The sequence below is a fragment of the Cyphomyrmex costatus genome, unplaced genomic scaffold (genome assembly GCF_001594065.2).
Source record: "Cyphomyrmex costatus isolate MS0001 unplaced genomic scaffold, Ccosl1.0 scaffold1155, whole genome shotgun sequence".
Lineage (NCBI taxonomy): Eukaryota > Metazoa > Arthropoda > Insecta > Hymenoptera > Formicidae > Cyphomyrmex > Cyphomyrmex costatus.
In genome coordinates, this window is record NW_017275125.1 from 23,144 (window position 1) to 38,480 (window position 15,337).

General features: G+C 34.2%; 1 protein-coding gene across 2 annotated transcripts in view; it reads left to right on the forward strand.

Annotated features, from left to right (window-relative positions):
* LOC108777622 (GRIP and coiled-coil domain-containing protein 2) overlaps positions 1–12,210 on the forward strand; it is a 16,008-nt gene extending 3,798 nt beyond the window's left edge. For both annotated transcript variants that reach the window (XM_018544568.1, XM_018544562.1), the window contains 12 exons: positions 2,412–2,577; positions 2,734–2,959; positions 7,963–8,116; positions 8,272–8,401; positions 8,488–8,715; positions 8,799–8,972; positions 9,115–9,275; positions 9,371–9,653; positions 9,721–9,835; positions 9,945–10,059; positions 10,140–10,262; positions 12,136–12,210. In XM_018544568.1, coding sequence (XP_018400070.1) covers positions 2,412–2,577; positions 2,734–2,959; positions 7,963–8,116; positions 8,272–8,401; positions 8,488–8,715; positions 8,799–8,972; positions 9,115–9,275; positions 9,371–9,653; positions 9,721–9,835; positions 9,945–10,059; positions 10,140–10,262; positions 12,136–12,192 — 1,932 coding nt within the window. In that variant the 3' untranslated portion in view covers positions 12,193–12,210. The remainder of the gene's footprint in view (positions 1–2,411; positions 2,578–2,733; positions 2,960–7,962; positions 8,117–8,271; positions 8,402–8,487; positions 8,716–8,798; positions 8,973–9,114; positions 9,276–9,370; positions 9,654–9,720; positions 9,836–9,944; positions 10,060–10,139; positions 10,263–12,135) is intronic.
* The last annotated feature ends 3,127 nt before the right edge of the window (positions 12,211–15,337 follow it).

Here is a 15,337-nt window from a genome sequence, read left to right on the forward strand (position 1 = left end):
CACGCACGCACGCACGCACGCACGCACGCACGCACGCACGCACGCACGCACGCACGCACGCACGCACACACATATATATGTATTATATATCACTTCTTACTGATTTATCTTCATTTTCTATTAGATTTGCTGCTTTTTCAAATATTTTCGACAATTTGTGTGCACGTTGAGTCTTCCTTTTATAGTTCCTCATGGTTTAAATGTGAAAAAAAGGAGATGTAAAGTAAATGAGCATAAGTTATAAAAGATTAATGGTGTTACAATGTACCCCAGTGATATGTTACTTCTAACCCCAAACCGATGTTGTCAAAATTTATATGAATATGTTTGGAACTACTTAAAAATATTAAAAAAACACATGCACATAACTTGAGAAATTGTATTTTAGACATAATAAAATGAAAATACAATAAAAAGCATTTAATTTGAAAAGTTTAAAGCAAAAAAGTATAACATTGTAAATTTACACTTACGTGGTTTGTCTGAACACAATACACATAACCTCTTTTACATGCAGCACACGCGCGATTGGTGGTATGAAGCAAACGCAGGCCTCGATACTGAGTATTTTTGTTCTTCACATGATCATTGTATCTCTTATCATTTAAAAGATATATGCATTGTTACAACTTACCTCCGTTACAACTGGCCCCAGTCTCCCCTACATGTATAATAATGTATTTCAGGAGACGCAATAGTGTCTCCGGCCATGTTCAAAAACTAAAAGACACTACAAGTCTCTTATCCCAAACCACCAAAGTCCATTTTTGGGGGGTGCATAACTACTAAAATATAAAAAATTTTGAATTGAAAGTTGTATGTCCTGAAAGGTGGTATCGCCACGAGTAATTTGAGCCGAAAAAATCATATCATAGAAATGAAAAGTTCAAGCCGTATTCCAAAAAGGATACTCAAAAATTTAAACCTATAAACCCTCGAGCGACATTTGGACCGCGTGCGGTGAGGGAGACAGCAGAAGGCGAAGGCGGTTCGAAAATCGGCCGAAAGTTGCATACACTTTATGTATGTTCACTTTGTACTGACACTTTTATTAATATTGTAATATATCAGTTACTTTTCATGATAATGTATTATTATTAGATAAAAAAGTTTAAATTTTTGAGTATCCCCTTTTTTGAACATGGTTTGAACTTTTCATTTTTAGAATATAATTTTCTCGGATATCACTTACTTTTTAGAGTACAAATATATTACAAATATATATAAAAAAATGATTTAAAAATATTATATAACGAAAGAGAGTGATATACGGCGAAAGAGAGGGGTGGTAGGGGTGAGTGGTGGAGGAGGGGTGAGGGCTTGCGGTCGGTCGAAAATGGTGAAGGTGTGAGGGAATATTAGAAAGTTTTAATACGGCCTTGAATACGGACAAAGAAGAAGAAGAAGAAGGAGAAGAAGAAGAAGATGTTTCTTAATTTTTTATTAAAATTACCACTTTTCGACCGCTTGTATCTTCAGAATGGCTTGACCGATTTAACATTTTTTTGGCTCAAATTACTCGTGGCGATACCGCTTTTCAGGACATATAACGTTCGATTCAAAATTTTTGTATTTTAGTAGTTATGCACTCCTCAAAAATGGACTTTGGTGGTTCGGGATAAGAGACTTTTGTAGTGTCTTTCAATTTTTGACCATGGCCGGAGACACTACCGCGTTTCCTGATATTACCATGAAAAGTAACTGATATATTATTAATAAAGGTGTCAGTATATAGTGAACATACATAAAGTGTATACAACTTTCGGCCGATTTTCGAATCGCCTCCGCCGTCCCCTTCATCTCACCGCCCCGCGCGCAGGTCAAATGTCGCTCGAGCATCGTGCAGCATTTGGACCGCGCGCGATGAGGTGAGGAGGACAGCGGAAGGCGGAGGCGATTCGAAAATCGGTCGAAAGTTGCATACATTTTATGTATGTTCACTTTATACTGGCACCTTTATTAATAATATATCAGTTACTTTTCATGGTAATATATTATTATTAGATAATATCTATATATCCGATATATGTATTTAAACCTCTCAGAACTGACTTTTGCGTAGGCTGCTGGAGAAGTTTCTGTAAACAATATAAAAAAAAACATGTAAAATTTGGTAAAAATAAAGCCATTTACCGAATTTTACATGTCTTTTTTCATATCGTTTGCAGAAACTTCTCCAGCAGCCTACGTAGAAAAAAATGTTGCATACATGTAGCAATACATTTAAGAAATGCGTTATTCAAGCGCAACATTATTTTTATCTTTATAGTTATAATATTATTTTTATAGTCTCACAATTTTCATGTTATTTTTTAACAAGTACCAGAATTGAGAGGATTAAGCAGAAATTGAATATATGAATAATGTATCTTGATAATAAATACTAATTAACAGATATTTACTTCTCACAGAATGAGATAGAAAAATTGAGGTCTCAGTTAAATGATATAAAAGCAAGATGCGAGAAAGCAGAAAAAGAAAAAAGCGAGATATTACTGCGTCGATTGACGACCATGGAGACATTGTCGAATAAAACATCGACAAGTGAAGTGACAAAACTACAGAAGAAAAATGAAGGTATTTATTTTTTTAAGTTTATAGAAAATTTAATGAAAAATTTTTAGTAAAATTTTCTATATTGTATTATGCTCTTTCATCGCATTATCACCATTTAAAGGAATTTCTCTGAAATTCTTCTATCATACATAGTGAAAAGTCATATGCGTGTTTTAGCACTTGTGCAAGAGAAAAGTGTATTACTAGCAAAGATAAAAAGTTTGGAAAAAGAACCGATTAGTAAACCGTACAGAGGTGAAAGGGACAAAACGTACGATGAATTACGTTCGAAACTGAAAGCGGCAGAAAACCTTTGTGAAAGTTTAATGGATGAAAATGAGGATATGAAAAAGGAAATTAGACAATTAGAAGAAGAAATCTATGAGTTGCAAGATAATTTTAGGTACTATATTTTCTTGCATAAAGAATGCCATAATATAGTTATTAATATTATGAAGAAAAATTTTAATTAAATATATATATATATATTATATATATACTAATACATTTATATTTAAATTATCATAAAAAAATTGCGAAGTACGACTCGCTATTATTTGTACAAAATAATTTTATATTAGGTGTACAAATAAGTTTTAAAGCAAAATTTTTAAGGAAATTTAATATTTATTTATTTAGAAACAAAAACACTTAATTATCAAAATAATCACCGTCATTATCTATGACCTTTAATCATCTTTCGGGCAGCTTGCGACTTTCAGAAGCGAAGAAGGTTTCGTCTTTCGATGCGATAAAATTATTCATCCATTTCTTCAAATGCTCGAAAGTATACACCGTTTTGCATTGACCGGAATAAATGATAATCTGAAAGGGCTATATTTGAGCTATATGCTGGATGCGGTAGAATTTCCCAACCAAGCTCTAGCAACGTTTCCTTTACAGGTTTACTAACACGAGGCCTAGCGTTGTCATGAAAAACTTTCACTGAACGTTTTCCTTTGCTAGTAAATGGATGATTTCGTTTGATTTCTTGATTTAAAGTTGACTGTAACGATCATTGTTAACCGTTTTATTCGGGTGGAGCAGCTCGTAATATAGTACACCCTTCATGTCCCACCAGATGCATAGCATAACTTTGCTACTGTGGATGTTGCGTTTTGATATAGTGAGTTGTCCTGGATCCACATAATGTTTTCTCTTTTTAGAGTTATCGTAAAAAATCTACTTTTTATTACCAGTCACGATTTTCCACAAGAAAGATTTTCTATGCTGTTTATTGTCAGGGTTTGAAAAAAAACCGGGTTTTTTTTTAAAAAAAACCCAGCCCGGTCGGGTTTTATAGGGTTTTATCGGGTTTTATTGGGTTTTATTAGATTATTCGTGTTTTCAAGTTCCATTTTTGTTTGGAGTTAAATGTAAGGAAAACAATTTAGCAGCCATATTATAGCATATAATTTTTTATCAATAATCAAGGCCGTCTCCGGGCAGGTCGTGGCATCGTTTCATTCTTAAGAAAGAATTTGCAATTTTTTTTAGCAGTACTTTAGCACCTAGTAAAGTGCTTCAAATTGACGTTTTTGAATAGAAGAGATCATAACCAATCAATTGGTATTGATCAGAACAGAGGCATGGTCGTTTATTAATTCTTTTATGATTTTTAATCCTTGATTGAAAGTTTTTATAAACTTTATACTGCTATTGCATTTTTGTTGAGAAGCGGCGTCCGACTCGAACTTGAAAAATTGTTAAAAAATTAATAAAACCCCGTCCCTCTGTTTTTATCTATACCAACTGATTGGTTATGATCTTCTCTATTCAAAAATATCAATTTGAAGCACCTTACGAGATGCCAAAGTATTGCTGTTATTAAACGGTCCATGAAAACGGAAATTGAAATTCTTGGCGGGGAAAATAGAAGAGAAAGCAACGAAACTTGTTAAAGTTTATTGTTATTTGCGTTCCATTGATAACAAAACTCATTAACCATCGATTGATCTTAATTTAAATTACAATTTTGTTTTTTATTTGTAACTTTTGAGTTTAATTTTTTTTAAATAAAAATATATAACAATAATAAGTTAATTTTGAATTAATTTAAGTATCATGGTACTCTATCTTTCTTCGATCATACTTTGTTACTTCCAATAAAAATAGTTGACTGGATTTTTCTGTGGGTTTTATTGGGCTGGGCCCACCTGAAAAAACCCTGTTTATTGTACAATTCAAACACTTCTCAAAACGATCATTTTTATTTTTTTCACTTAATGCCTGCGGCACCCACTTTTCTTCCTTAAGAATCTTTCCCATCTGCCGTAAACGAATTGAAATATCTTGTTGAGTTACTCGAAGTTGCTGTGCAAGTTCTTTTTGTGTTTGACATGAGTTTTGATCGAGTAATGCTTGCAATTGATTATCTGTAACCTTCTAAGGAGCACCATTACGTTCTCTATCGCTAATATCAAAATCATCCTCTTTAAATAGCCTAAACCAAAACTCACACGCACTTTTGGATACAACATTGTCTCCAAGAACAGAACAAATTGATTCATGTGCTTCAGCAGCGCTTTTTCCTTGATAAAATTCAAATCAAATATTGTACAGTATCGAATAAATTACTTGTCGCTCGCCATTTTAAAACTATTTAATTTTGAGGTTAAGTTTCCAATTGTGTAAAGTCAATTGTTTTTCTTAATAGTACACATTAAGCACCACCACATATCAAAAGAGCGTGAAAATATTTGAATTATAAGTTTAAATTATGCGTTACATAAAAAAACGCTTTAAAACTTATTTGTACACCCAATACATTCTGTGTAAAAAGTACCCGGAATTTACCATTTAAAAAACGCATGTAAAAGATATCGCCACAATTTTTTTCCTGTAAGTTGGTACCACTGTACTAATTACCACGCACAATTTGAGCGCGATCTGTCATTCCGTATGTTAACAGCAGCTGTTTTTGTTAATCATACTTTTGAGTGCTCAGCGATTTTTACAATGAAAAAATTAGTTAAACAAAGAGTTTGCCTTAAATTTCGTGTGCCGAATCACTGAAAATGTTGCAGAAGATCTACGGTGAATCGTGCATATCAAAAACACAGGCATATGAATGGTATAATTATAATATAAAGTATTCAAAGAGGGCTGAGAAGTGGTAGTTGATTTGTTTCGTTCTGATCGATCTTCAACGTCTACGAACGGCGAAAACATCAACAAAATCAAGAAACTGGTGCTCAAAAATCGTCGTACGAGTCTTAGGGCCACTGTCACCAAGCTTCGATTAACTAGTCGGCCTAGTAATTTTGCAGGCTTCCAACTGAAACTGATGTCGGAGAATTTGTGTGCTCAGCTCTGACATCAGTTTTAGTTGGAAACCTGCAAAATTACTAGGCCGATTAATCGAAGCATGGTGACAGTGGCCCTTAGAGAGTTGGTTTAAGAGGTGAACATATCTTTTAAGTCCGTTCGTAACATTATGACTGATATTTTGGGTATGAAACGCATCGCCGCACGACTGAATTGTGCACCACGATAATGCACCATCGCACAAAGCCATCGTTGTACAAGAGTTTTTGGCCAAAAACTTAATGAATGTCATCGACCAAGCACTGTACTAGCCTGATATGGCCCCGTTTGACTTTTTCCTGTTCCCGAAGCTAAAATTACCACTTCGAGAAAGGTGTTTTGAGTGAATTGAGGCCATAAAAGAAAATTCGCTGAAGGAACTGAAGGCCATACCTCAATCAGCTTACGAACGATGTATGGAGGATTGGTAGCATAGTTGTATTGTACTCGATGGGGCCTATTTGAAGGCGACAAAATAAATTTTGATAAATAAATAACTTTTTTTGTGTTTTATTTAATAATTCCGGGTACTTTTTACACAGAATTATGACATTTTTTAATACTGTATATATTAAATGTCTATCAAAATCAGTATCTCTGTTCGTTTCAATAAGTTATCATTTCAATTTTTGCAAAAAAACTTTTTTGTATCCAAAAGATTTATTCAGGATCTTTACACATATAGCAATGCAACACATATGTGAAGTCAAACTGTTTTATACACAAAAAATCTGAAAATTTGTGTTGTATGCGTCGGAAATTACAAGTTTCAAAAGAGATCACAATCTTTTGCAAAGTGAGCTATATTTTTGCAAGATTGTTGCAGGATAATGATTTGGACAGATTTGAGATGTGTGTGCGTAATCCCTTCTCTCCTTAATACGAATGATACTTGTTGAACCTTTATTTGACAACTGTGATCATATCTATAAAATAAAAACCATAAACTTTTTTTTTATCGCTTTTATAGGATAATTTTTATTTTTTATCCTGAATATCCCAATCAAAAGAGAATATGAGGAAATTCACGTTAAAATTTGTGAATTTTTTGAAAGAAGAGAGAAATATGTGCCCGAGTAGAAAATTGGATCCGGTCAACCTGACGTATCATGTGGCCCTGATCAGGGAGCATTCCGGTATATCCTATTCAGGAACCTCTGATTTGGGCCTGATGAGGGAAAACTATGGTATACCATATTAAGGCATGCCTGAGTTCTCCCTCATCAGGGAATGAGCAGGCATGCCCTACTAAGATCTGCCCTACTTATGCCCTACTAAGTAATGCTTGAATTACGCCCTGTCAAGGTATGCCCGACTTGCACCTGACTAGGGAACGCGCAGGCAAGCCGTACTAAGAAATGCCTGACTTATGCCCTACTAAGTAATGCCTGAATTGCGCCCTGTCAAGGTATACCGACTTGGCATCTGAACAGGAAACACGTAGGCATGCCCTACTAAGGAATGCCAGACTTATGCCCTACTAAGTAATGCCTATACCGGCCGGCGGGAGTTCCGACCGCCGCCGCTTGAGGGTCACGCGGTCGAGCGTTCATTCGCATGCAAGATCACGCCGCGCGGGTATATATACGGTGCAGCGAGACCGTCCAGCAGATCTTACTGTACTCGCAGAGTGAGCTCTTCTCGGGCCTCTAGAGCATATCCTACACTCTCTGATCAGGCCCTAATCACGTTGCCTGATTGGTGCCTAACCAGTAGAGCAAATTTAAGGCATATCCTATCACTTCCTAATCAGGCCCAAGTACGCAATTCCAAACTAGGGTATACCCTACACTTTCTGATCAGGGCCATGTAATACGTAGCGTTACATTCAACATCAGGGCCCTATTAAACTACCAGATCCGTACCTGACCTGAAATAGGCCAAGCCATACGTGGACCTGAAGAGTACCCTACCAAAATTTCTACTCGGGTGGAATATCATATTGCTCTTCCTTTGAAAATTTTGTATAGAACGTTTTTCACGTCTTTATGAGGAACAGAGATACTTATACGTGACAAAATCTACGATAAATCTGTGAATGGTTACACTGTGTCGCATTATACATATATTCTTTATATGAATATAATTTTCGCATATAAGGGACGAACAAGCAGACGAGTATACTCGTTTACGAAAAAATTTAGAGCAATCGAACAAAAATTGTCGAATATTGTCGTTCAAATTGCGAAAAGTAGAACGCAAAGCTGAAGAATTAGAAAATGATCGGTCAGCTTTAGAGAAGAAATATGAAGAGGTAAAAGTTATAATTACAAATAAAAATTTGTTTGTTAAATTTAATAGCATATAATATATATACTCAAATAATTGCCGTTCTATATGTAATTTATATTCATTAAGTGTTAAATTATCTTATATATTAAATCTCCCCATTTACCTATAATGTATTAGGTAAAAGAAACGGAAGAGGTTTTGCAAAAAGTAAGCAGTGCATTTCAGGACAGAACGCAAAAGAAGCCGACGGAATCCACAACAAAATTGCAACTTAAAAAGATGGTTGACGAAGTGGAAAAAGAAATAGGTTTAAGGAGATCATTGTATTCTTATAAATTTTATAAAAATCAAATATATATAATATATATCTCATTTAAATTGTTAATGTTTTAGAGGACATACTAAATATCTTTATCAATATTAAAAATGGACATAATGTCGATATACCGGATGTAAAATCGAAAAATAATACTTTAAAGTATGATAAACTTCTAAAAGAACATGAATTGCTTAAAGAGAAATTCGAATCTCTTATGAAAGAACTGGCTAGCGAAAAAGAGAAGAAAAAAGTTCAGCCAAGTCTTAAAGTAGAAGATACCAAAAATATGGATTTACAAAATGGTAAGAAAGAGAATTTATGAATTTTACATTAACAACAGTTAAAAGTAAGATTAGATATATTTAAATTGTAAATTTTATTATAGTAAAGAGGAAGTTGGATGAAGTAGTTACTTTACGAGAAGCTGAAAGAAAAGCCTGGGATAAAGAGAAATTGGCACTTTCAGAAGAAAAGGAGAAATTGAAATCTAAACTTTTGTCGTTATCGTCCGAAAAATTAAAAATTTATAACGAGGTTGTACAACTAAAGAAAGATCTCGGTAAAACTTGTACTTTATTTTTAATATAATTATAAAATCACAATTTTTTAATAAGTCTTATGTGTGAGCATATTTTTAATATATCCAAATATTATTAAAAAACCACTGCTAAATATATAACATAACTTTCATTATACTACAGGAACAGCTAAAACGTCAGAAAAAGATACAGCAACGATGGAGACAACAATAAATGAAATAACAGAAAAACTTTCCCAAGAACAAGAAAAATGTAAAAGGCTACAAGATGATTTGTCATCGTACACCGAAAGGGAATTGAAAATGTCGCAATCGATAACATCTGTAAATATAATTTTTATTCTAGCAATAAAACATTATTTATAGTTGACTAAATTAATAATCTATCTTGCGATATTCATTTCTTTCAATTAAAATAGGTTGAACAAACGAAAGCCAAGCTTGATTCTGAAGTAAAATATTTGAAAAAGGAATTAGAAAATACAAAGTCTACGACATCAATGAAAATCACAGATCTAACTGCAGAGCTTGCGGAAGTTAAGCAGGAGAGAGATAAATTAACATCGCAACTTAATAGCGAGAAAGAGGCAAAGGAAACTGAAGTAGCGACACTTAAGAAAAAGATAACTTCTTTAGAAAAGGCTGGGCAAAATACAAAACGCATGAACGAGATGAAAGAAACTTATAATGAAAAAATATTAAGTACAGTATCGTAAGATACAATTTATTTCTCAAACGTATTATGGACTTAACGTGATGAAATTTTCAGATCTCGAGAATGAGATTAAGAAACATCAGCACGAGCAAGAAACTCTTACCGAACAATATCAAGAGCTTACCAACTCAAAGCTGCAGGTTGAAAGGCAGAATGAATCTCTGAATAGGTAAATAGCAATTCGACTCTAACGGTGTGAGGAGTAAGAATTTATTGCCAACAATATTAAATGTCTTATATAACTTTCTTCACTTAATCTTACGTTTCATTATATATAGCAAATGCTCGGAACGTAAGAGAGACTTAAAAAATATACAAACCGAACTTGAGGAGTTGCGTAATTCAATGAGAACGAAAGAAAGTGAGTGGCGATTAGAGAAATCTGCTCTTGAGGTATAGAGAAATTTTATCGTATAATTATTATTAATAATTTTAGTTCAAAAATTGTTATTATTGTTGAGTTCTACTTTCAGGGTCAAATTCGTGACAATCAATTGCCGAATAAAATTATTGTAGAAGAATTGAACGACGAAATTAATACATTGAAGAAAGAGAATGCCACTTTATTAGAACGACTGGAAGATGTACGAAAAATAGTAAGTACATAATATGTATTATTTATGTTTAATTTTGCTGTTTCGCGAATACATAAAACATCAATATATTGTTATCCAGTTTTTTGGTTTTTACATTATTTTGATTAATTTTCAAATTATTTAAAGGATATATAGCGTATAAAATCGGCCTCCACACCGATTGAGCTCAAATTAATGTCATTAGTTGCCACCCTTGAGATATTAAACTTCCCCAAAAATTAGCCTTGAAATTGCATTTTTGGAAGGGTTATGCAGGGGGAAAGCAAAATAAGAAAAGTGATTTTTCTCGTAAACAACTGGACCGAATTTAATGGAAAAAAAAAATATATATATACATATATTGTAGACATCGTTTAGGTTTAGTTAGGTTTAGGTAAGCCTTATAGTTTTTGGTTAACTGACTCGACTCGACTCTAGGTCGGGTTGACTTCAATCACAAGTATGGTTCGATTTGAGATGCTATACCTGCACAGCATTATGGCGGAAGAGTTGTCTAGTCGTCTTTTATAATCATAAAAATTGTTTTTACGTATATTGTACGAATTAATAAATGATTATACACATATACTTAATTCATACAATGTACGTAAAAACAATTTTTGAGATTACAGAAGACGACAAGATAACTCTTTCGCCATAACATCCTGATGAGAACACATATGTAGTATCCACGTGAAATCTACGTGTTTTACGTGGACTACGGAATTAAAAATTTATTTACATAATATCCATGTGGATTCTACGTAGACACTTCCATATAGATTTCAATACGTATAATCCACGTGGATTGCATAGAGTGAAAATCGATGTTAATTTATATCCACGTGAATTCAACGTTGCTATTTCCTATTTTTATTTCCGTTAAATTTCATCAGTAATTGATCCACATGGATTATACGTGTTGAAATCTATATGGAAGTGTCTACGTAGAATCCACATATTTCTCAATGCATTTACCACAACATAACTTTTAATACATAAACAATTTATAAATATTTTGATCTATATACATATATATATATACCCGTGTGGAAATTTCCCTATTCTTTTCTTTGTTGTATTCCTATGAGATTTCCCTAAAAGAAGGAACACTAAAGGGATTCTATTCTGTTTTCCTAAAACATACTCTATCACATAAATTATTTGTTTTTAATATTTCCATTGAACAGATATATCACAATTATACAGACGTTGACATACAGATTCGTGGGTTATCGAAGTACAGCAGTTCCCGTACGATTGTCAAGGTTAAGCAGCAAGGTTCGTGGTACAACTTCGGATGGGTGACATCATGAAAAAAACTTAACTCTCGAATTTAGAGGAAAATTTTTTTTTCACGATTTTATTCTAAGACTTCTACACGGGTATATTATAGTATAGTGTCACTATTATAAATTTACTATTGCATTATTGCGCTAGTAGTGGATATTACAAGGAATATCGATTCGATTTCCACGTGGATTTTGGTACCGTTTTTAAGTGGATGTCCACTCGAACATTCATGTGGATTCAACGATGCTGATCCACATAGCTATAACGTAGATTTCACGTACTGTTTTTATCGGGATTATGCAGGTATGGTATCTCAAATTGAACTAAATAGAACTTATGATTGAAATCAACCTGACCCGGAGTCGAATCGAGTTAATTAATCGAAAACGCTATTAGACAATTTTTTAAAGTTTCTGTGACTAAAAGAACGTGTTAAAAAAATGTTCGAATCTTTTATAAATTTTTTTTGGTGATCCTTTTAACACTTTTATATTTTTTATATACTTTTTTATATTTTTGGTGATTCTTTTAACATTTCTATATTTTTATGAACACATCTCTGGACTCTACCATAACATATCTTTTTTCAAATTGATCGAAGGGATGGAACATGGTTAAAAACAACAATTATTCACGCAATGCCGCGTCGGTTGGGTGACCACGACACACGGCGCGAATCACAGGCACAAAAACAAAAGTATCCTGTACTCTGATGGAAATCCAGCTATTCTTATGTATTTTGAGCCGCTGAATACGAATCTGACATAAAAATAAGACCATCCCCTGCAAATTTTTAATTTAGAGCAAAAAGATGAGTAAAAAACTTCGAAATCTACTTTAATTGATGCATTCTAAGATATGGCTAAAACTTATGAATGCACCTAGACTATGTTTCCTGAGTTGAGAAATACTTTTCAGCCGTCTATACACCCGTATCTACGTCCTCTACACCTCTTACATAACTTCTAAGAGCCCAAACACACACTTTTGCATAACGCATAAACCATATACATAAAGAATTTGATTGGTTCATTGACTCATGCATAAGAAAATGGGCCAATGAAATTCCTTATGCACATGCTTTATGCGTTATGCAAAAGTCTGTGCTCCCCGCTTCACTCTGACAAGTAAAGGTCACGGAGGTATCATTTTAATGAAACTTTGCAAAGGACCCTGCACTTTGACCATATAACCATGGACTGCTAGTTACCCCCACTCTTTGTATCTTTTCCGTAAGATAGACAAAGAGAACCGTGTAATGAATGTCACGCGTGCCCCCGGGGGCTAAATGGCAAAAATTCGAAACATGAAGTCACATTTCGATGGTAAAACATGAAAAAAGAAAGAGATGGAATATGACAAAGAAGAGAGAAAAGAGAGATGAAATATGCAATCTGTTGTAAAGTGCAGGCTACATATTTTAATATATTTTTTTATTTTTGTCACATGTTCTTCGCTATGACCAGCAACAAGAAGTGTCTCTATCCATTGTTTTTTAAGCACAGAATTTGATGGAATTATCTATTCAATACCAGTCATAATAGATTAACATTGATTTTACAGTCTAGCATTGACATATGAAGAACAGTTTAATATCTAATAATGTTTAACAATTTTACTTTCAAATACAAATAAAGTAAATAACTTACCTAAAAAATTGTAACCGATTCTTATTTTCTTTTTTCCCTTTTTTATATGTTGATGAATTGCACCCGTGTACGAAACAATATTTAACCACATTGTAATAAAATATTAATTTCTTTCCTTCCTCGATTGAACTGGTAAACTTTTAAGATTTATACTATATGTAAGTTATCATTGAAGTACCAGGATTCGCTGTTTTACCATCAAAATGTGATTTCGTGTTTCGGATTTTTGCTATTTAGCCCCCGGAGGCACGCCTGATGTTCATTACAGCCATGGAGTAAGAGAATAGGAGACCGAACTCAATAGCACGCGTGTAACAAAAGTGGTCCTAGTTTGTGCGAATTATTGAGAGGAAGTACGCCGAACGGAATAGCTCTTACCAATGATCGCCATCTTTAAAAGCGTCTCACACATGCGAAATGTAATGAATTCACGGTCACGCATACATCGTATAAAAGTCAAAAGGTGCAGGACGAGCAATCGAGACGAGCTAATCCGCGGACACGCATCGTGTACTTCTAAATCTAAATTTATGGCTCCACGCCTCCCAATAATGGAATAGGTCGATACAGCCAGATCACGTCTTTAATGTAAAAATATAACCGTAAAAATATAAGAAACGAACAGATAGTACGATACAATGCACAGTCGAAGTCGGCAACATTTTCAAAAATATAAGGTAGAAAGCACCCGACCGAAACGCGTCCGCCGCGGCCGAGTGGTTCATCAGAACTGATTGCACGGCTTGTAAATAAATATTTTGATATTCGAGGTCACATTCAAAATCGTTTGAAAAGACAGAGAAAGTCAGGTTAGGTTAACTATTACAAATGGCGTTCATCCATAAGAAGTTATTCTTCTCGGCAAACATCCTCTCAATAAAGCGCACAAAACGAGAACATAACTGGTGTACAGAGTTCAGCCTCCTATTCTCTTACTTCATGATTACAGCGTAAAAAGTCAACTAGCAGTCCATGGTTATGGATACATATAGTCAAAGACCCTGCACGTTTCTTATGGAAAAATACTTTCGATCAAGATGGCTGAAAATTTAGTATGTTGTAGTTTATGGTGTCCTGATGAAAAGTCTCAATGGGCACGTGGTCCTAAAATCAACAGGTTCTGAAATATTGGAGCTCAAAGGCGACATCGGCTTCATATCGATTATTATGAAAGGGTAATAAAAAGTGCATAAAAAGCCCAGACAGCACAGGATGTCCTATGGACATCCGTTTCATGTCCATTTCTGATCGGGATGTCCATGGACCTTTATAAACTGTCCATAGGATATACATTTATGGATGCTCTATGGATATCCCTAAATGAACAAATTTGTATATCCATATGTTGTTCGCAATGCGGATTTCGGCGCATATAGCTACCTCGATCTATGCCAATGCCATCAGGAGACGCGGTAGCGTCTCCGGCCATGTTCAAAAACTGAGAGACGCTACAAGTCTCTTATCCCGAGCTACCAAAGTCCATTTTTGGGAGGTGCATAACTACTAAAATATAAAAAATTTTGAATTGAACGTCATATGTCCTGAAAGGCGGCATCGCCACGAGTAATTCGAAACAAAAAAATTTTAAATCGGTCAAGCCGTTCTGGAGATACAAGCGGTCGAAAAGTGATAATTTTAATGAAAAATTAAGAAACGTCTCCTTCTCTGTCTGTCCGTCTGTCTGTCTGTCTGTCCGTCCGAATTTAAAAATATTAGTTCAGTCAATATGTACGAAAAATGGCAATATATATGCAAATGATGGAAGAGTGGATTTTCTTTTTCGAGGGGGTTAGGGGGGTCAAAAAAAGCTTAACTCTAAGTTTTCGACTTCCTAGACCTGGAGCTTCATTTCTGACAGCCAAAAACGTGTTTTTTTGGACAATATTCGATAACTCGGTTGCTATTGACTTTAGAAGGTCGATTAAGGGTGCATTTTGAAGGTTTTTTTATGCTCTACAAGTTTTGTCTGATGACTTTTTTTGGTACGATCGATTTATTTCGAGATATCGAACGATAAAGGTAAAGAAAGGAAAAATATTGTTACTTTTTTGCTTTTTACGGATTATTATCGCAAAAAACTCAAAAAATGCTTCAGATAAAACTTGTAGAGGACAAAAAAACGAATATTTTCGTTTTTTATTCGTTTCATTCCGT